General features: G+C 49.8%; 1 protein-coding gene across 1 annotated transcript in view; it reads right to left on the bottom strand.

Annotated features, from left to right (window-relative positions):
* Nucleotides 1–20,432: 20,432 nt before the first annotated feature.
* Nucleotides 20,433–26,756, bottom strand: part of LOC145337677 (tau-tubulin kinase 1-like) — a 145,552-nt gene continuing 139,228 nt past the window's right edge. The window contains exon 16 of the mRNA XM_080182501.1: nucleotides 20,433–22,130. Within this exon, the coding sequence (XP_080038627.1) occupies nucleotides 21,773–22,130 (358 nt within the window). The 3' untranslated portion in view covers nucleotides 20,433–21,772. The remainder of the gene's footprint in view (nucleotides 22,131–26,756) is intronic.

Raw genomic sequence — 26,756 nt, 5'->3', positions numbered from 1 at the left:
AAAGAGGGGGAGGTGTGGCATTGTTAGTCAGGGACAGTATTATAGTGGCAGAAAGGACATTTGATGAGGACTCGTCTACTGAGATAGTATGGGCTGAGATTAGAAACAGGAAAGGAGAGGTCACCCTGCTGGGAGTTTTTTTATAGGTCTCCAAAAAGTTCCAGGGGTGTAGAGGAAAGGATTGCAAAGATGATTCTGGACAGGAGCGAAAGTAACAGGGTAGTTGTTATGGGGAACTTTAACTTTACAAATATTAATAATACCATTTAAATTGAGGGTGATAGATATAGGACAGGTGTCAGAGGTAGGTTCTTTACTCAGAGAGTGGTAAGGGTGTGGAATGCCCTGCCTGCAGCAGTAATGGACTCACCAACATTAAAGGCATTTAAGTGGTCACTGGATAAACATATGGATGATATTGGAATAGTGTAGGTTAGACAGGCTTTAGATTGGTTTCACAGCTCGGCGCAACATCGAGGGCTGAAGGACCTGTACTGCGCTGTAATGTTTTATAGAAAAACTACAGCACAAACAGGCCCTTCGGCCCACAAGTTGCACCAATCATATCTCGATCTACTATGCTTACCTTTAATCCTAATCCTATTAAATCCCATGTACTCATCCAGAAGTCTTTTAAAAGACCCCAGTGAGTTTGCCTCTACCACCACCGACGGCAGCCGATTCCATTCACTCACCACCCTCTGAGTGAAAAACTTACCCCTGACATCTCCTCTGTACTTGCTTCCCAGCACCTTAAACCTGTATCCTCTCATAGCGACCATTTCAGCCCTGGGAAATAGCCTCTGAGAATCCACCCTATCTATTCCTCTCAGCATTTTATAAACCTCTATCAGGTCGCCTCTCAACCTTCGTCTCTCCAGGGAGAAGAGTCCCAGCTCCCTCAACCTATCTTCATAAGGCATGCCTCCCAATCCAGGCAACATCCTTGTAAATCTCCTCTGCACCCTCTCAATAGCTTCCACATCCTGTAGTGAGGCGACCAGAACTGCGCACAGTACTCCAAGTGGGGTCTGACAAGGGTCTTATAAAGTTGCAGCATTACCTCCCGACTCCTAAACTCAATCCCTCGATTAATGAAGGCCAGTACACCATACGCCTTTTTGACCACATCCTCCACCTGCGAGGCCGATTTAAGAGTCTTGTGGACCCGGACCCCAAGATCCTTCTGCTCTTCCACACAGCCAAGAGTCTTACCCTTGATATTGTATTCCTTCATCCCATTGGTCCTGCCAAAATGGACCACTACACACTTATCTGGGTTGAAGTCCATCTGCCACTTCTCCGCCCAGTCTTGCATCCTATCTATGTCACGCTGCAACTTCTGACATCCCTCCAGACTATCCACAACACCACCAACCTTTGTATCATAGAACATAGAACATTACAGCACAGAACAGGCCCTTCGGCCCACGATGTTGCGCCGACCAGTTACCATAGATCTCTTAAACGCCCCCAAACTAGGCGCATTTACAACTGCAGCAGGCAGGGCATTCCAATCCCTCACCACCCTCTGGGTAAAGAACCTACCCCTGACATCCGTCCTGTAGCTACCCCCCCTTAATTTAAAGCCATGCCCCCTCGTGCTAGCTTTCTCCATCCGAGGAAAAAGGCTATCACTGTCCACCCTATCTAAACCTCTAATCATCTTAGATGTTTCAATAAGATCCCCTGTTAGCCGCCTTCTTTCCAACGAAAACAACCCTAAATCCCTCAGTCTCTCCTCGGCAAACTTACTAACCCATCCCTCCACTTCCTCATCCAGGTCATTTATGAAAATGACAAACATCAAGGGTCCTAGAACAGATGCCTGGGCACTCCACTGGTGACCAACCTCCATGCAGAAAAAGCCCCATCCACAACCACTCTCTGCCTTCTGCAGGCAAGCCAGTTCTGGATCCACAAGGCCAAAGCCCCTTGGATCCCATGCCCTCTCACCTTCTCAATAAGCCTTGCATGGGGGACCTTATCGAACGCCTTGCTGGAGTCCATGTAAACCACATGGAAGGCTTCTGCAGAAATTGCAGATGTATGGGATTGAGGGTGATTTAGGTAATTGGATCAGGAATTGGCTGGCGGATAGGAGACAGAGGGTGGTGGTTGATGGTAAGTATTCGTCATGGAGTTCAGTTACGAGTGGTGTGCCTCAGTGATCTGTTTTGGGGCCACTGCTGTTTGTAATTTTTATTAATGATCTGGATGAGGGTATAACTGGGTGGATTAGTAAATTTGCTGATGACACCAAAGTCGGAGGTGTGGTAGATTGTGAGGAAGGGTGTCTTAGTCTACAGAGAGACTTGGACAAGTTGCAGAGCTGGGCTGAGAGGTGGCGGATGGAGTTTAATGCGGAAAAGTGTGAGGTAATTCACTTTGGCAGGAATAACAGATGTGTCAAGTAGATAGGGTTGTTAGGAAGGCATACGGTGTCTTGGCGTTTATTGGTAGGGGGATTGAATTTAGGAGCCGCAGCGTCATGTTGCAACTGTACACAACTCTGGTGCGGCCGCACTTGGAGTATTGTGTGCAGTTCTGGTCCCCACATTATAGGAAGGATGCGGAGGCTTTGGAGAGGGTGCAGAGGAGGTTTACCAGGATGTTGCCTGGTATGGAGGGGAGGTCCTATGAGGAGAGACTGAGGGATTTGAGGTTGTTTTCATTAGAAAGAAGGCGGCTAAGAGGGGACCTTATTGAAACATATAAGATGATTAGAGGTTTAGATAGGGTGGACAGTGATAGCCTTTTTCCTCGGATGGAGAAAGCTAGCATGAGGGGGCATAGCTTTAAATTAAGGGGGGGTAGTTATAGGACGGATGTCAGGGGTAGGTTCTTTACCCTGAGGGTGGTGAGGGATTGGAATGCCCTGCCTGCTGCAGTTGTAAATGCGCCTAGTTTGGGGGCGTTTAAGAGATCCGTGGATAGGTTTATGGATGGAAAGGGATTGGTTTAGGTTAGAGGGTCATTGGTTTTTAACTGGTCGGCACAACATCGTGGGCCGAAGGGCCTGTTCTGCGCTGTAATGTTCTATGTTCTACATCTACTGCTCTTCCTTCATCAATGTGTTTCGACACATTTTCAAAAAACTCAACCAGGCTTGTAAGGCATGACCTGCCCTTGACAAAACCGTGCTGACTATTCCTGATCATACTATGTTTCTCTAAACGTTCATAAATCCTGTCCCTCAGGATCTTCTCCATCAGCTTACCAATCACTGAGGTCAGACTCACCGGTCGATAATTTCCTGGGCTATCCCTATTCCCTTTCTTGAAAATAGGAACCACATCCGCAATCCTCCAATCCTCCAGAACCACTCCCATCTCCATCGATGACATAAAGATCATCGCCAATCTGCAATCACTTCCCTCACCTCCCACAGTAACCTGGGGTACATCCCATCTGGTCCCTGCGACTTATCTATCTTGATGCAATTCAAAAGCTCCAACACATCCTCTTTCTTAATGTCCAATCACTCAATCTTTTCAGTCCACTGCAAGCACGCACTACACCCACCCAGATCCTTTCCACTGTGAATACCCAAGGAAAGCACAAAGATCCTTTTCTGTTGTGAATACTGTTCTATGTTTGCTGTTTAGGTTAAAGTTTATGTTCCGTGTTTGCTAAATTTTAAACTTCTCCCAATCCTCAGGCCTATTGCTTTTAAAATCTTGCCAATTTGTATCCTTCTTCCTGGAGCCTGATCTTATCTCTAATTTCCCTGTGAGCCATAGTTTGGCCACAGTTCCTTTACCACTCTGCTCCAAACTGGGATAAACTGCTTCCGGAATAGGCTGAGACTGACACTCTCGCGCACAGATAGACCGACACACACACACACACACACACAGACTGACACACACACACACACACACACACAGACCGACACACACACACACACAGACTGACACACACACCGACACACACACACACACACAGACTGACACACACACACACACAGACACACACAGACTAACACACACACACACAGACACACACACACACACACAGACCGACACACACACACACACAGACTGACACACACACACACACAGACCGACACACACACACACACAGACTGACACACACACACACACAGACCGACACACACACACACACACACACACAGACCGACACACACACACACTGAGAACGACACACACACTCACTCAGACCGACACACACACACACACTCAGACCGACACACCCACACACACTCTCACTCAGACCGACACACACACACACACACTCTCACTCAGACCGACACACACACACACACACACACGTACTCAGACCGACACACGCACACCCACTCAGACCGACACACACACACACTCAGACCGACACACACACACACTCAGACCGACACACACACACACTCAGACCGACACACACACACACTCAGACCGACACACACACACACTCAGACCGACACACACACACACACACACACTCAGACCGACACACCCACACACACTCTCACTCAGACCGACACACACACACACACACTCACTCAGAGCGACACACACACACCCACACTCACGTACTCAGACCGACACACACACACACGTACTCAAACCGACACACACACCCACTCAGACCGACACACGCACTCACTCAGACCGACACACACACACACACGCTCACTCAGACTGACACACACACACACACGCTCACTCAGACCGACACACACACACACACTCAGACCGACACACACACACACACTCAGACCGACACACACACACACACTCACTCAGACCGACACACACACACACACACACTCAGACCGACACACACACACACACGCTCACTCAGACCGACACACACACACACACTCAGACCGACACACACACACACACTCAGACCGACACACACACACACACTCAGACCGACACACACACACACACTCAGACCGACACACACACACACACACACTCAGACCGACACACACACACACACTCAGACCGACACACACACACACACACTCACTCAGACCGACACACACACACACACACTCAGACCGACACACACACACACACACTCACTCAGACCGACACACACACACACACACACACTCAGACCGACACACACACACTCACTCAGACCGACACACACACACACACTCACTCAGACCGACACACACACACACACACTCACTCAGACCGACACACACACACACACACTCAGACCGACACACACACACTCACTCAGACCGACACACACACACACACACTCACTCAGACCGACACACACACACACACACTCAGACCGACACACACACACTCACTCAGACCGACACACACACACACACACTCACTCAGACCGACACACACACACACACACTCAGACCGACACACACACACACACTCAGACCGACACACACACACTCACTCAGACCGACACACACACACACACACTCACTCAGACCGACACACACACACACACACTCAGACCGACACACACACACTCACTCAGACCGACACACACACACACACACTCACTCAGACCGACACACACACACACTCACTCAGACCGACACACACACACACTCACTCAGACCGACACACACACACACACACACACTCAGACCGACACACACACACTCACTCAGACCGACACACACACACACACTCACTCAGACCGACACACACACACACACACTCACTCAGACCGACACACACACACACACACTCAGACCGACACACACACACTCACTCAGACCGACACACACACACACACACTCACTCAGACCGACACACACACACACACACTCAGACCGACACACACACACTCACTCAGACCGACACACACACACACACACTCACTCAGACCGACACACACACACACACACTCAGACCGACACACACACACACACTCAGACCGACACACACACACACACTCAGACCGACACACACACACACACTCAGACCGACACACACACACTCACTCAGACCGACACACACACAGTCACTCAGACCGACACACACACACACTCACTCAGACCGACACACACACACACACACTCAGACCGACACACACACACTCACTCAGACCGACACACACACACACACACTCACTCAGACCGACACACACACACACACTCAGACCGACACACACACACACACTCAGACCGACACACACACACGCACACCCACTAGACCGACACACACACACACACTCAGACCGACACACACACACACACTCAGACCGACACACACACACACACTCAGACCGACACACACACACACACTCACTCAGACCGACACACACACACACACACACACTCACTCAGACCGACACACACACACACACTCAGACCGACACACACACACACACACTCACTCAGACCGACACACACACACACACACACACACACACACACACACACACTCAGACCGACACACACACACTCACTCAGACCGACACACACACACACACACTCAGACCGACACACACACACACACACTCAGACCGACACACACACACACACACTCACTCAGACCGACACACACACACACACACACACACTCACTCAGACCGACACACACACACACACACACTCAGACCGACACACACACACACACACACTCAGACCGACACACACACAGTCACTCAGACCGACACACACACACTCACTCAGACCGACACACACACACACACACACTCAGACCGACACACACACACACACACTCACTCAGACCGACACACACACACACACACTCACTCAGACCGACACACACACACACACTCACTCAGACCGACACACACACACACACTCACTCAGACCGACACACACACACACACTCACTCAGACCGACACACACACACACACAGTCACTCAGACCGACACACACACAGTCACTCAGACCGACACACACACACACTCAGACCGACACACACACACACACACTCAGACCGACACACACACACACACACTCAGACCGACACACACACACACACACACACTCAGACCGACACACACACACACACACTCAGACCGACACACACACACACTCACTCAGACCGACACACACACACACACACACACTCAGACCGACACACACACACACACTCAGACCGACACACACACACACACTCACTCAGACCGACACACACACACACACACACTCAGACCGACACACACACACACACTCACTCAGACCGACACACACACACACACTCACTCAGACCGACACACACACACACACTCACTCAGACCGACACACACACACACACAGTCACTCAGACCGACACACACACAGTCACTCAGACCGACACACACACACACTCAGACCGACACACACACACACACACTCAGACCGACACACACACACACACACTCAGACCGACACACACACACACACACTCAGACCGACACACACACACACACACTCAGACCGACACACACACACACACACTCAGACCGACACACACACACTCACTCAGGCCGACACACACACACACACTCACTCAGACCGACACACACACACTCACTCAGACCGACACACACACACACACTCACTCAGACCGACACACACACACTCACTCAGACCGACACACACACACACACTCACTCAGACCGACACACACACACCCTCACTCAGACCGACACACACACACACAGACACGCACTCACTCAGACCGACACACACACACTCACTCAGACCGACACACACACACACACACTCAGACCGACACACACACATACACACACACACTCACTCAGACCGACACACACACACACACACTCAGACCGACACACACACATACACACACGCACTCACTCAGACCGACACACACACACACACACACTCAGACCGACACACACACACACACACACTCAGACCGACACACACACACGCACACTCAGACCGACACACACACACGCACACTCAGACCGACACACACACACACACTCGCACACTCAGACCGACACACACACACGCACACTCACACCGACACACACACACACACTCACACCGACACACACACACACACACTCACACCGACACACACACACACACACTCAGACCGACACACACACACCCTCACTCAGACCGACACAGACACGCACTCACTCAGACCGACACACACACACACACGCACACTCACTCAGACCGACACACACACACACTCACTCAGACCGACACACACACACTCACTCAGACCGACACACACACACTCACTCAGACCGACACACACACACACACACACTCAGACCGACACACACACACACACACACTCAGACCGACACACACACACACACACACTCAGACCGACACACACACACGCACACTCAGACCGACACACACACACACACTCGCACACTCAGACCGACACACACACACGCACACTCACACCGACACACACACACACACACACACCGACACACACACACACACACACTCACACCGACACACACACACACACACTCAGACCGACACACACACACCCTCACTCAGACCGACACACACACACACAGACACGCACTCACTCAGACCGACACACACACACACACACACACTCACTCAGACCGACACACACACACACACTCAGACCGACACACACACACACACACTCAGACCGACACACACACACACTCACTCAGACCGACACACACACACCCTCACTCAGACCGACACACACACACACAGACACGCACTCACTCAGACCGACACACACGCACTCACTCAGACCGACACACACACACCCTCACTCAGACCGACACACACACATACACACACACACTCACTCAGACCGACACACACACACCCTCACTCAGACCGACACACACACACACAGACACGCACTCACTCAGACCGACACACACACACTCACTCAGACCGACACACACACACACACACACTCAGACCGACACACACACACACACACACTCAGACCGACACACACACACGCACACTCAGACCGACACACACACACACACTCGCACACTCAGACCGACACACACACACACACACTCAGACCGACACACACACACACACACTCACACCGACACACACACACACACACTCACACCGACACACACACACACACACTCAGACCGACACACACACACCCTCACTCAGACCGACACACACACACACACGCACACTCACTCAGACCGACACACACACACACTCACTCAGACCGACACACACACCCTCACTCAGACCGACACACACACACACACTCACTCAGACCGACACACACACACACACAGTCACTCAGACCGACACACACACAGTCACTCAGACCGACACACACACACACTCACTCAGGCCGACACACACACACACACTCACTCAGACCGACACACACACACACACACACACTCAGACCGACACACACACACACACACTCAGACCGACACACACACACACACTCAGACCGACACACACACACACACGCTCACTCAGACCGACACACACACACACACTCAGACCGACACACACACACACACGCTCACTCAGACCGACACACACACACACACACTCAGACCGACACACACACACACACGCACACTCACTCAGACCGACACACACACACACTCACTCAGACCGACACACACACACACACACACGCACACTCACTCAGACCGACACACACACACACTCACTCAGACCGACACACACACACACACACTCAGACCGACACACACAAACACTCACTCAGACCGACACACACACACACACTCACTCAGACCGACACACACACACACACTCACTCAGACCGACACACACACACACTCACTCAGACCGACACACACACACACACTCAGACCGACACACATACACACACTCACTCAGACCGACACACACACACACTCACTCAGACCGACACACACACACACACTCACTCAGACCGACACACACACACACACTCACTCAGACCGACACACACACACACTCACTCAGACCGACACACACACACACACACACTCAGACCGACACACACACACACACTCACTCAGACCGACACACACACACACACTCACTCAGACCGACACACACACACACTCACTCAGACCGACACACACACACACACTCACTCAGACCGACACACACACACACACACTCAGACCGACACACACACACACACACTCAGACCGACACACACACACACTCACTCAGACCGACACACACACACACACACTCAGACCGACACACACACACACACACACACAGACCGACACACACACACACTCACTCAGACCGACACACACACACACACAGTCACTCAGACCGACACACACACACACACAGTCACTCAGACCGACACACACACAGTCACTCAGACCGACACACACACACACTCAGACCGACACACACACACACACACTCAGACCGACACACACACTCAGACCGACACACACACACACACACTCAGACCGACACACACACACACACTCAGACCGACACACACACACACACACTCAGACCGACACACACACAGTCACTCAGACCGACACACACACACACACTCAGACCGACACACACACACACACACTCAGACCGACACACACACACACACACTCAGACCGACACACACACACTCACTCAGGCCGACACACACACACTCACTCAGACCGACACACACACTCACACCGACACACACACACACACACACTCACTCAGACCGACACACACACACCCTCACTCAGACCGACACACACACACACACACACACTCAGACCGACACACACACATACACACACACACTCACTCAGACCGACACACACACACCCTCACTCAGACCGACACACACACACACAGACACGCACTCACTCAGACCGACACACACACACTCACTCAGACCGACACACACACACCCTCACTCAGACCGACACACACACACACACTCAGACCGACACACACACACACACACACACACTCACTCAGACCGACACACACACACCCTCACTCAGACCGACACACACACACACAGACACGCACTCACTCAGACCGACACACACACACTCACTCAGACTGACACACACACACTCACTCAGACCGACACACACACACACACACACTCAGACCGACACACACACATACACACACACACTCACTCAGACCGACACACACACACACAGACACGCACTCACTCAGACCGACACACACACACAGTCACTCAGACCGACACACACACACACTCACTCAGGCCGACACACACACACACACTCACTCAGACCGACACACACACACTCACTCAGACCGACACACACACACCCACTCACTCAGACCGACACACACACACACTCACTCAGACCGACACACACACACTCACTCAGACCGACACACACACACACTCACTCAGACCGACACACACACACACACACACACTCAGACCGACACACACACACACACACACACTCAGACCGACACACACACACACACACACACTCAGACCGACACACACACACACACACACTCAGACCGACACACACACACACACACTCAGACCGACACACACACACACACACTCAGACCGACACACACACACACTCACTCAGACCGACACACACACACACACGCACACTCACTCAGACCGACACACACACACACACACTCAGACCGACACACACACACACACACACCCTCACTCAGACCGACACACACACACACACACCCTCACTCAGACCGACACACACACACACAGACACGCACTCACTCAGACCGACACACACACACACACACTCAGACCGACACACACACACACACACACCCTCACTCAGACCGACACACACACACACACACCCTCACTCAGACCGACACACACACACACACACACACCCTCACTCAGACCGACACACACACACACACACACGCACACTCACTCAGACCGACACACACACACTCACTCAGACCGACACACACACACTCACTCAGACCGACACACACACACTCACTCAGACCGACACACACACACACACTCACTCAGACCGACACACACACACACTCACTCAGACCGACACACACACACACACACTCAGACCGACACACACACACACTCACTCAGACCGACACACACACACTCACTCAGACCGACACACACACACACTCACTCACACCGACACACACACACACACTCACACCGACACACACACACACTCACTCACACCGACACACACACACTCACTCAGACCGACACACACACACACTCACTCAGACCGACACACACACACACTCACTCAGACCGACACACACACACACACACTCAGACCGACACACACACACGCACATTCACACCGACACACACACACGCTCACACCGACACACACACACACTCACACCGACACACACACACACACACACTCAGACCGACACACACACACACTCACACCGACACACACACACACACTCACTCAGACCGACACACACACACGCACACTCAGACCGACACACACACACACACTCAGACCGACACACACACACACTCACTCAGACCGACACACACACACGCACACTCAGACCGACACACACACACACTCACACCGACACACACACACACACTCACTCAGACCGACACACACACACACACTCAGACCGACACACACACACACTCAGACCGACACACACACACACACACTCAGACCGACACACACACACACACTCAGACCGACACACACACACACACTCACTCAGACCGACACACACACACACACACTCACTCAGACCGACACACACACACACACACACACACACTCAGACCGACACACACACACACACTCAGACCGACACACACACACACACACTCACTCAGACCGACACACACACACACACTCAGACCGACACACACACACACACACTCACTCAGACCGACACACACACACACACACACACTCACACCGACACACACACACACACACACACTCAGACCGACACACACACACACACACTCAGACCGACACACTCACATACACTCACTCAGACCGACACACACACACACACACTCAGACCGACACACTCACATACACTCACTCAGACCGACACACACACACGCACACTCAGACCGACACACACACACACACGCACACTCAGACCGACACACACACACACACGCACACTCAGACCGACACACACACACACACGCACACTCAGACCGACACACACACACACACACTCAGACCGACACACTCACATACACTCACTCAGACCGACACACTCACACACACACACACTCAGACCGACACACACACACACACGCACACTCAGACCGACACACACACACACACACTCAGACCGACACACTCACATACACTCACTCAGACCGACACACTCACACACACACACACTCAGACCGACACACACACACACACGCACACTCAGACCGACACACACACACACACACTCAGACCGACACACTCACATACACTCACTCAGACCGACACACACACACACACACTCACTCAGACCGACACACACACACACACACTCAGACCGACACACACAAACACTCACTCACTCAGACCGACACACACACACACTCACTCAGACCGACACACACACACACACACACACACCCCCTCACTCAGACCGACACACACACACACACACACACCCTCACTCAGACCGACACACACACACACACAGACACGCACTCACTCAGACCGACACACACACACGCACACTCAGACCGACACACACACACACACACCCTCACTCAGACCGACACACACACAGACACGCACTCACTCAGACCGACACACACACACGCACACTCACTCAGACCGACACACACACACTCACTCAGACCGACACACACACACTCACTCAGACCGACACACACACACACACTCACTCAGACCGACACACACACACACACACACGCACACTCACTCAGACCGACACACACACACTCACTCAGACCGACACACACACACTCACTCAGACCGACACACACACTCACACCGACACACACACACACACACACTCACTCAGACCGACACACACACACTCACTCAGACCGACACACACACACACTCACTCAGACCGACACACACACACACACACACTCAGACCGACACACACACACACACACTCAGACCGACACACACACACGCACACTCACACCGACACACACACACATTCACACCGACACACACACACGCACACTCACACCGACACACACACACACTCACACCGACACACACACACACACACTCAGACCGACACACACACACACTCACACCGACACACACACACGCACACTCAGACCGACACACACACACACACTCAGACCGACACACACACACACACTCAGACCGACACACACACACACACTCAGACCGACACACACACACACACTCAGACCGACACACACACACACACACTCACTCAGACCGACACACACACACGCACACTCAGACCGACACACACACACACACTCAGACCGACACACACACACTCACTCAGACCGACACACACACACACACACTCACTCAGACCGACACACACACACACACACTCACTCAGACCGACACACACACACACACTCAGACCGACACACACACACACACACTCACTCAGACCGACACACACACACACACTCAGACCGACACACACACACACACACTCACTCAGACCGACACACACACACACACACACGCACACTCAGACCGACACACACACACACACGCACACTCAGACCGACACACACACACACACACTCACTCAGACCGACACACACACACACACACGCACACTCAGACCGACACACACACACACACGCACACTCAGACCGACACACACACACACACTCAGACCGACACACTCACATACACTCACTCAGACCGACACACTCACATACACTCACTCAGACCGACACACACACACACACACTCAGACCGACACACACAAACACTCACTCACTCAGACCGACACACACACACAGAGTCACTCAGACCGACACACACACACACACTCACTCAGACCGACACACACACACAGAGTCACTCAGACCGACACACACACACACACACTCAGACCGACACACACAAACACTCACTCACTCAGACCGACACACACACACAGAGTCACTCAGACCGACACACACACACAGAGTCACTCAGACCGACACACACACACACAGAGTCACTCAGACCGACACACACACACACAGAGTCACTCAGACCGACACACACACACACAGAGTCACTCAGACCGACACACACACTCACTCAGACCGACACACACACAAATACTCACTCACTCACTCAGACCGACACACACACACACTCACTCAGACCCACACACACACTCACTCAGACCGACACACACACACACTCAGGCTGTTTGGAGGGACCCACAGGAAGGTAAGGGAGGTGGTGTAGCGCTGAGGATCCTTTCGGAAGAAGCATTCACAGTATGGGTTGAATTTAAAATACAGATAGAGGGTGAGAAGGTAAAATCCAGTACCAGTGCCTTGAGCTTAAACAAAGGTGACCATAAAGGGATGAGGGAGGAGGTGGCTAAGGTAGACTGGGAGTAAAACCTTTATGGTGGGACAACTGAGGAACAGTGGAGGATTTTCAAAGCGACCTTTCACAGTGCTCAGCAAAAGTCTATACCAGTGATAAGGAAGGACTGCAGAAAAAGAGATAATCAGCCGTGGAAAGCTAAGGAAATAAAGGAGGATATCAAATTGAAAGAAAATGCACACAAAGTGGCAAAGATTAGTGGGAACATAGAGGATTGGGAAATCTTTAAAGGTCAACAGAAAGCAACAAAAAATGCTATAGAGAAAAGTAAGATGGATTGTGAGAGTAAACTAGCTCAGAATATAAAAGCAGAAAACAAAAGTTTCTACAGATATATAAAACGACAATGAGTGGCGAAGGTAAACATTGGTCCATTAGAGCGTGAGAAGGGGGATGTATTAACTGGAAATGAGGAAATGGCTGAGGCATTGAACAGATATTTTGTGTTGGTCTTCACAGTGGAAAACACAAATAACATTCCAAAAATTGATGACAGGAAGGTCTATGGCAGGTGAGGACTGAGAAACTATCATTATCACAAGAGGTAGTATTGGGCAAGTTAATGGGACTAAAAGTAGACAAGTCTCCTGGTCCTGATGGAATGTATCCCAGGGTATTAAAAGAGACGGCAGGAGAAATAGCAAATGCTCTAGTGGTAATTAACCAAAATTCACTGGATTCTGGGATGGTTCCTGCAGATTGGAAAACAGCAAATGTGATGGCACTGTTTATAAAAAGGAGGGAGACAAAAGGCAGGTAACTATAGGCCGGTTAGCCTAACTTCTGTAATAGAGAAAATGCTTGAATCTATCATCAAGGAAGAAATAGCGAGACATCTGGATATAAATTGTCCCATTGGTAAGATGCAGCATGGGTTCATTAAGGGAAGATCATATTTGATTAATTTGGTGGAATTCTTTCAGAACATTCCATGTACAGTGGACAATGGGGAACCTGTGGATGTGGTGTATCTGGATTTCCAGAAGGCATTTGACAAGGTGCCACACCAAAGACTGCTGCATAAGATAAAGGTGCACAGTATTACGGGTAATATATTAGCATGGATAGAGGATTGGGTAACTAACAGAAAGCAAAGAGTGGGGGTAAATGGGTGTTTTTCTGGTTGGCGATCAGTGACTAGGGTGTGTCTCAGGGATCAGTGTTGGGATTGCCATTGTTTACAATTTACAAAGATGATTTGGAGTTGGGGACCAAGTGTAGTGTGTCAAAATTCACAGATGACAATGAGATGGGTGGCAGAGCAAAGTGTGCAGAGGACACTGGAAGTCTGCAAAGGGATATAGATAGTCTAAGTGAGTGGGTGAGGGTCTGGCAGATGGAGTACAATGTTGGTAAATGTGAGGTCATCCATTTTGGTAGGAATAACAGCAAAATGCACTATTATTTAAATGGTAAAATATTGCGGCATGCTGCTGTGCAGAGGGACCTGGGTGTCCTTGTGTAGGAATCACAAGGAGTTGGTTTACAGGTGCAGCAGGTAATTAAGAAGGCAAATGCCCTCCATACCAGGCAACATCCTGGTAAATCTTTTCTGTACCCTCTCCAAAGCTTCCACATCCTTCTGGTAGTGTGGCAACCAGAATTGAACACTATATCCGAAGTGCGGCCTAACTAAAGTTCTATAAAGCTGCAACCTGACTTGCCAATTTTTAAACTCAGTGCCCCAGCCAATGAAGGCAAGCATGCCGTATGCCTTCTTGACTACCTTCTCCACCTGCATTGCCACTTTCAGTAACCTGTGTATCTGTACACCTAGATCCCTTTGCCTATCAATACTCCTAAGGGTTCTGCCATTTACTGTATATTTCCTATCTGTATTAGACCTTCCAAAATGCATTACCTCACATTTGTCCAGATTAAACTCCATCCACCATCTCTCCACCCAAGTCTCCCACCAATCTATATTTATATGCTGCATCCTCTGATGGTCCTCATCGCTAAATACACCAACCTTTGCGTTATCTGCAAACTTATTAATCAAATCAGTTACTTTTCCTCCAAATCATTTACTTGGAGTGGTACGGTGGCAGAGTGGTTAGCACTGCTGCCTGACAGCACGAGGATCCCAGGTTCAATTCTGGCCCCGGGTCACTGTGTAGAGTTTGCAGATTCTCCTGCATCTGTGTGAGTTTCGTCCAGGTGCTCTGATTTTCCTCCTACACTCCAAAGGTGTGCAGGTTCAGTTGATTGGCCATGATAAATTGACCCAAGTGTCAAGGGGACTAACAGGGTAAATGTTTGGGTTGTAGGAGAGGGGCCTGGGTGGGATTGTGGTCAGTGCAGACCCTGTGGGCCGAATGGCCTCCTTCTGTACTGTAGGAATTCTATGATTCTATATATTATAAACAGCAAAGGTCCCAGCACTGATCCCTGAGGAACACCACTTGTCACAGCCCTCCATTCAGAAACACACCCTTCCCCTGCTACCCTCTGTCTTCTTTGACTGAGCCAGTTTTGTATCCACCTTGCCAGCTCACCTCTGATCCCATGCAACTTCACCTTCTGCACCAGTCTGCCATGAGGGACCTTGTCAAAGGCCTTACTGAAGTCCATGTAGACAACATCCACTGCCCTACTCTCATCAATCATCTTTGTCACTTCCTCAAAAAATCTGGATGAAGTTAGTGAGGCACGACCTCCCCTTCACAAAACCATGTTGAGTCTTGCTAATATTCCACTTATTTCCAAGCAGGAATAAATCCTGTCTTGAAGAATCCTCTCCAATAATTTCCCTACCACTGATGTAAGGCTCACCGGCCTGTAATTCCCTGGATTTTTCTTGCTACCCTTCTTAAACAAAGGAACAACATTGGCTTTTCTCCAGTCCTCTGAGACCTCCCCTTGCCCTAAGGTAGACAAGACCCCAGGGACTGATGGGATATACCCCAGAATACTGAGAGAGGCAAGGGAGGAAGTGAGGAAACAAAGATTTCTCTCAAGGCCCCAGCAATTTCCTCCCTTGCCTTTCTCAGTATTCTGGGCTATATCCCATCAGGCCCGGGGGTCTTGTCTATCTTAATGTTTCTCAAGAACCCCAATACCTCCTCCTTTTTAATCTCAACATGACTCAAACTCTCTACACATCCTTTCCCAGACTCATCATCCTCCAAGTCCTTCTCTCTGGTGAACACTGACACAAAGTACTCATTTAATACCTCGCCCATTTCCTCTGGCTCCACACACAGATTCCCTCTCTTGTCGTTGAGTGGGCCAACCCTCTTGCTGGCTACCTTTTTGCTCTTTATATATGTATAAAAAGCCTTGGGATTTTCCTTAATCCTGCTGGCCAATGCTTTCTCATGACCCTTTTTAGCCCTCCTTACTCCTTACTTAAGTTTCTTTCTACTTTCCTTGTATTCCACACTTGCTTCCTAAGTTCCCAGCCTCCTAGCTTTGACAAATGCTTCCTTTTTCTCCCTGACAAGGCTCACAATATCTCATGTTATCCAAGGTTCCCAAAACTTGCCATACTTATCCTTCATCCTTACAGGAATGTGCCGGTCCTGAATCCCTATCGACTTACACGAACGCCTCCCATATGCCAGATGTTGATTTGCCCTCAAACATCTGCCCCCAATCTCCATTCTTCAGTTCCTGTCTAATATTGTTGTGATTAGCCTTCCCCCAGTTTAGCACCTTAACTTGAGGACTACACTTATCTTTATCCATCAGTACCTTAACGCTGACTGAATTGTGGTCACTGTTCCTGAACTGCTCCCCTACTGAAACATCGACCACCTGGCCGGGTTCATTCCCCAATACCACGTCCAGTATGGGCCCCTTCCCTGGTTGGACTATCTACAAACTGTTTCAGGAAGCCCTCCTGGATGTTCCTTACAAACTCTGTCCCATCCACGTCACCAGCACTAAGTGACTCCCAGTCAATATAGGGGAAATTAAAATCTCCCACAACAACAACCCTGTAACTTTTACACCTTTCCAAAATCTGCCTACACATCTGTTCCTCTATCTCCCACTGGCAGTTGGGTGACCCACAGTAAATCCCCAGCATTGTGAGTACACCCTTCCTATTCCTGAGCTCTATCCATATTGCCTCACTGTTTGAGCCCTCTGAGGTGTCCTCCTGGAGAACAGCTGGATATCTTTATCTCTCTTCCCCCCCCATATCCCTCAATCCCTTTAGTTCCAGTAGCATCCTAGTAAATCTTTTCTGCACTCTTTCTAGTTTAATAATATCCTTTCTATAATAGGGTGACCAGAACTGTACACGGTATTCCAAGTGTGGCCTTACCAATGTCTTGTACAACTTCAACAAGATGTCCCAACTCCTGTATTCAATGTTCTGACCAATGAAACCAAGCATGCCGAATGCCTTCTTCACCACTCTGTCCACCTGTGACTCCACTTTCAAGGAGCTATGAACCTGTACCCCTAGATCTCTTTGTTCTGTAACTCTCCCCAACGCCCTACCATTAACTGAGTAACTCCTGCCCTGGTTCAATCGACCAAAATACATCACCTCACATTTGTCTAAATTAAACTCCATCTGCCATTCGTCAGCCCACTGGCCCAGTTGATCAAGATTCTGGTGCAATCCGAGATAACTTTCTTCACTGTCCACTATGCCACCAATCTTGGTGTCATCTGCAAACTTACTAACCATGCCCCCTATATTCTCATCCAAATCATTAATATAAATGACAAATAACAGTGGGCCCAGCACTGATCCCTGAGGCACACCGCTGGCCACAGGCTTCCAGTTTGAAAAACAACTCTCTACAACCACCCTCTGGCTTCTACCAACGAGACAATTTTCTGTCCATTTAGAAACCTCACCCTGGATCCCGTGAGATTTAACCTTATGCAACAACCTACCATGCGGTACCTTGTCAAAGGCCTTGCTAAAGTCCATGTAGACAACATGAACTGCACTGCCCTCATCTACCTTCCTGGTGACCCCTTCAAAAAACTCAATTAAATTTGTGAGACATGATTTTCCACTCACAAAGCCATGCTGAATGTCCCTAATCAGTCCTTGCATTTACCCACCACAGATGTGAGGCTCACTGGCCTGTAGTTCCCAGGCTTTTCCCTGCAGCCCTTTTTAAACAAAGGCACAACATTTGCCACCCTCCAATCTTCAGGCACCTCACCCGTGACTATCAATGATTCAAATACCTCGGCTAAAGGACCTGCAATTTCCTCCCACAGTCTCCTGGGATACACTTCATCAGGTCCCAGGGATTTATCTACCTTGATGCACTTTAAGATTTCCAGCACCTCCTTCTCTGCAATATGTACACTGCGCAAGACATCACTATTTATTTCCCCAAGTTCCCTAACATCCATGCTTTTCTCAAATACTGATGAGAAATATTCATTTAGGGTCTCACCCATCTCTTGTGGATCCACACATAGATGATCTTGTTGATCTTTAAGAGGCCCGATTCTCTCCCTTGTTACTCTTTTGCCCTTTATGTATTTTGTAGAAGCTCTTTGGATTCTCCTTTCCCTTATCTGCCAAAACAATCTCATGTCCCCTTTTTACCCTCCTGATTTCTCTCTTAACTCTATTCCTACACCCCCTATACTCTTCAAGGGATTCACTTGATCCCAGCTGCCTATGCATATCATGTGCCTCTTTCTTCTTCTTGTCCTGGGCCTCAATATCCCGAGTCATCCAGAGCTCCCAACTTCTACCAGCCTTGCCCTTCACTCTATGAGGAATGTGTTTATCCTGAACCCTGGGTTAACACACTTTTGAAAGCCTCCCACTTACCAGACGTCCCTTTACCTTCCCACAGACTGCGCGCTTACTTTCAGCGACTGATGTGTGAGGACTCCAAGGTCTCGCTGAGTATCCGCCTCTCTCAATTTACACCCAATCAAGTAATAATCTGTCTTCCTGTTATTGCTCCCGAAGTGGATAACTTCACATATCACACAAAGTCAGACCGACACACACTCTCACAGACATGCACTCACACACACTCTCTCTGAACGAGCCCTCCCTCACACCGCCTGGACACTCTCTCTGAATGACTACTCTCCCCCACCCTACTCACCTTTCCGCTGTTATCCTTCACTGATGTTTAGGAAGTTTTTAAAAAGATATGATAGGTTTTTGGTGAGTTTTATGGCTGATTTGCAGTGTGTTCCAGTGGTGTGTTAGATATTGATGTGTTAATGAGTAGCTAGTAGCATGGTGTCCCTCCCAGACTGACATGAGCCTGCATCTTGTTGCACCAGGGCTGAATTAGTGAATCCAGGCTTCAGTGTGTGTTTCTGGGCACACTCACTGCATTATCTTGCTGCTGGCAGCATTGAAGGGCTGAATTGTCTTCCTTTGGTAGCTGTGGTGGGTGCCCCAGCTCTGGAGCTGCTGTGAATGGTGGAATGTGCCGCTGGGCTAGGCTGCACCCTCTGCCCACTCCCGGGGTACACATTGTTCAACCTGCGGCGTCGGCACGGAGATGGGCTCTCAGTCCTCGACACAGGCCGAATTCGAGGGGATGCACTCAGGCTTCTCGCCTGAGAGACGGGATTTCTCGGATCAGCACAGGGGCTGTGAGCACGCAGAGATCCGCGACACGAGGCCAGCCTGACTGCAGGGTGAAGGGGGTGCTTCATCCAGGAATCACTCTCACCAGGTGGGAAAAATCTGAAAAAGAAAACAACACTCAGAAAGGAAATGGAATAGAAACCAAACAAAAACAGCTGATACAGAGAGAATCAGAGCAACAGGATACAGAGAGAGAATCAGAGTGACAGGACACAGAGAGAGAATCAGAGCGACAGGATACAGAGAGAGAATCAGAGCGACAGGATACAGAGAGAGAATCAGAGCGACAGGACACAGAGAGAGAATCAGAGCGACAGGACACAGAGAGAGAATCAGAGCGACAGGACACAGAGAGAGAATCAGAGTGACAGGACACAGAGAGAGAATCAGAGCGACAGGATAGAGAGAGAGAATCAGAGCGACAGGACACAGAGAGAGAATCAGAGCGACAGGATACAGAGAGAGAATCAGAGCGACAGGATAGAGAGAGAGAATCAGAGCGACAGGATACAGAGAGAGAATCAGAGCGACAGGATACAGACAGAGAATCAGAGCGACAGGATACAGAGAGAGAATCAGAGCGACAGGACACAGAGAGAGAATCAGAGTGACAGGACACAGAGAGAGAATCAGAGCGACAGGATAGAGAGAGAGAATCAGAGCGACAGGATACAGAGAGAGAATCAGAGCGACAGGATACAGAGAGAGAATCAGAGCGACAGGACACAGAGAGAGAATCAGAGTGACAGGACACAGAGAGAATCAGAGTGACAGGATACAGAGAGAGAATCAGAGCGACAGGATAGAGAGAGAGAATCAGAGCGACAGGATACAGACAGAGAATCAGAGCGACAGGACACAGAGAGAGAATCAGAGTGACAGGACACAGAGAGAGAATCAGAGTGACAGGATACAGAGAGAGAATCAGAGTGACAGGATACAGAGAGAGAATCAGAGCGACAGGATACAGAGAGAGAATCAGAGCGACAGGATACAGAGAGAGAATCAGAGCGACAGGATACAGAGAGAGAATCAGAGCGACAGGATACAGAGAGAGAATCAGAGCGACAGGATACAGACAGAGAATCAGAGCGACAGGATACAGACAGAGAATCAGAGCGACAGGATACAGAGAGAGAATCAGAGCGACAGGACACAGAGAGAGAATCAGAGTGACAGGACACAGAGAGAGAATCAGAGTGACAGGATACAGAGAGAGAATCAGAGCGACAGGATACAGAGAGAGAATCAGAGCGACAGGATACAGAGAGAGAATCAGAGCGACAGGATACAGAGAGAGAATCAGAGCGACAGGATACAGAGAGAGAATCAGAGCGACAGGACACAGAGAGAGAATCAGAGCGACAGGATACAGAGAGAGAATCAGAGCGACAGGATACAGAGAGTGACAGGATATGGAGATACGGTGACAGACCAGTACCCACCAGTGCATGTCCCCGGGACTGGATGGGGATCAATCCTAGGTTACTGTGGGAGGCAAGGGGAGAAATGGCTGGGGTCTTAACAGATATCTTCTCATCCTCTTTGGCCACAGGCGAGGTTCCCGGGGATTGGAGAATAGTCAATGTTGTTCCCTTGTTTACAAAGGAAGTAGGAATAACCCACGAAATTATAGGCCGGTGAACCTGATGTCAGTGGTGGGAAAGCTTTTGGAGAAGATACTGAGGGACAGGATAGAAACATATTTGGAGGAAAATGGACTAGTTAATGACATTGTAGGAAAGAATGGTTTGATAGAGCAGACGCAGCATGGATTCGTTAAGGGGAAGTCGTGTTTGACAAATTTATTGGATTTCTATGAGGATGTGACTAGTGCGGTAGACAGAGGGGAACCGGTGGATGTGGTGTTTCTCGATTTTCAAAAGACGTTTGATAAGGTGCCTCACAAAAGGTTGCTACAGAAGGTTAGGGTGCATGGAGTTGGGGGTAAGGTGTTAGCGTGGATAGAGGATTGGTTGTGTAATAGGAGGCAGAGAGTTGGTATCAATGGGTGCTATTCTGATTGGAGATTGGTGACTAGTGGAGTGCCGCAGGGATCAGTGCTGGGGCCTCAGCTATTTACCATTTATATAGATGATCTGGAGGAGGGGGCTGAGTGTAGGGTGACGAAATTTGCTGATGACACGAAGATGAGTGGAAAAGCAAATTGTGCGGAGGGTGTGGAAAGTCTGCAGAGGGATCTGGATAGGCTAAGCGAGTGGGTGAGGACCTGGCAGATGGAGTACAATGTTAGCAAGTGTGAGGTTATCCACTTTGGTAGAAATAATAGTAGGAGGGATTATTATTTAAAGGGTGAAAAGCTGCAGCATGCTACGGTGCAGAGGGACCTGGGGGTCCTTGTGCACGAGTCGCAAAAACCCAGTCTGCAGGTGCAGCAGGTAATCAAGAAGGCGAATGGGATGCGGCCTTTATAGCGAGGGGGATAGAATATAAAAGCAGGAGGTCTTGCTGCAACTGTACAGGGCACTGGTGAGGCCGCAGCTGGAGTACTGTGTGCAGTTTTGGTCGCCGCACTTGCGCAAGGATATTTTGGCCTTGGAGGGAGTGCAGAGGAGGTTCACTAGGCTGATACCGGAGATGAGGGAGTTGGACTACGAAGAGAGACTAAATAGACTGGGTCTGTACTCGTTGGAGTTTAGAAGGATGAGGGGGGATCTTATAGAGACGTATAAGATAATGAAAGGGATGGATAGGGTAGAGGAAGAGAGATTCTTCCCGCTCAGAAAGGACAGCAGGACTAGAGGGCACAGCCTCAAGATAAGGGGGGGGTGGTGGTTTAGAACGGAGTTGAGGAGGAACTTCTTCAGTCAAAGGGTGGTGAATCTCTGGAATTCTCTGCCCGTTGAAGTGGTGGAGGCTACCTTGCTAAATATATTTAAGTCACTGGTAGATAGGTTTCCGATAGACAAGGGGATTAAGGGTTATGGGGATAAAGCGGGAAAGTGGAACTGAGACACGACAGATCAGCCATGATCTTATTGAATGGCGGGGCAGGCTCGAAGGGCTAGATGGCCTACTCCTGCTCCTATTTCTTATGTTCTTATGACAGGCAGCAAGGTTTTGTATGGGGAAGGTCATATCTGACCAACTTGATAGAGTTTTTTTGAAGAGGTGACAAAGATAATTGATGAGAGGAGGGCTGTGGATGTAGTTTATATGGACTTTAGTAAGGCGTTTGACAAGGCCCTACATGGCAGACTGGTACAAAACCTAAAATCACAAGGGATTCGGGGTGGGCTAGCTAGATGGATACAAAATTGACTTGAACAAAGAACAATACAGCACAGGAACAGGTCCTTCGGCCCTCCAAGCCTGCACCGATCATGTGTTACTAACTAGACCATCCGTCTGTATCCCTCCATTCCCAGTCTGTTCATGTGGCTATCTGGATAAGTCTTAAATGAGCTTTGTCTGTCTGCCTGGACCACCTTGCTTGCCAGTGCATTCCAGGCCCCCACCACCCTCTGTGTAACAAATGTCCCCTGCATATCTGTGTTGAACCTCGCTCCCCTCACCTTGAACCTGTGACCCCTCGTGTTCGTCACCTCCGACCTGGGAAAAAGCTTCCCACTGTTCACCCTATCTATACCCCTCATAATTTTATACACCTCTATTAGGCCTCCCCACATTCTCCGTCTTTCCAGGGAGAACCACCCCAGTTTACCCAATCTCTCCTCATAGCTAAGACCCTCCATACCAGGCAACATCCTGGTAAACCTTCTCTGCACTCTCTCTCTAAAGCCTCCACGTCCTTCTGGTAGTGTAGCGACCAGAACTGGACGCAGTATTCCAAATGTGGCCTAACCAACGTTCTATATAACTAAAATCAGACTCCGACTTTTATACTCTGTGCCCCATCCTATAAAGGCAAGCATGCCATACACCTTCTTCACCACCCTCTCCACCTGTGCTGCCACCTTTAAGGATCTGTGGACTTGCACCCCCAGATCCCTCTGTGTGTCTATACTCCTGATGGTTCTGTCATTTATTGTATAGCTCCCCCCTGCATTAGATCTACCGAAATGCATCACCTCGCATTTATCTGGATTAAATTCCATCTGCCATTTCTCTGCCCAATTTTCCAGCCTATCTATATCCTGCTGTAATGGTCATAGAGGACACAGGATAGCAGTGGAGGGGTGGTTTTCAGACTGGAGATCTGCAGCTAGTGGGATCAGTGCTGGAACCTCTGCTGTTTGTGGTTTATATAAATGATCCAGAGGAAAATGTGGGTGGTCTGATTAGTAAGTTTGTGGATGACACTGAGATTGGTGCTGGGGATTGTCAGAGGATACAACAGGATAGAGACAGACTGGAGACTTGGGCAGAGAGTTTGCAGATGGAGTTTAATCCATTCAAATGTGAGGTGATGCATTTTGGAGGATCAAATTTAGTTCGCAATTATATTGTAAATGGCAGAACCCTGAGGAGCATTAACATACAGAGGGATCTGGGCGTACAGATCCACAGTTCCCTAAAAATGGCAACACAGGCAGCCAAGGTGATTAAGAAGGTATATGACATGCTTATCTTCTTCAGCCGAGACACTGACTACAGGAGTTGGGAAATCATGTTGTAGCTATATAAAAATGTTCAGCACCGTTCGCGACTCCTCAGATACTGAAGCAGTCCATGTTCAAATGCAGCAAGATCTGGACAATATCCAGGTTTGGGCTGACAAGTGACAAGTAACATTCACACCAC

Source organism: Carcharhinus amblyrhynchos, unplaced genomic scaffold, assembly GCF_965287045.1.
Source record: "Carcharhinus amblyrhynchos unplaced genomic scaffold, sCarAmb.v2.hapA scaffold_58, whole genome shotgun sequence".
Classification (NCBI taxonomy): Eukaryota; Metazoa; Chordata; class Chondrichthyes; order Carcharhiniformes; family Carcharhinidae; genus Carcharhinus; species Carcharhinus amblyrhynchos.
This window is presented reverse-complemented; position numbering and strand designations above follow the sequence as displayed.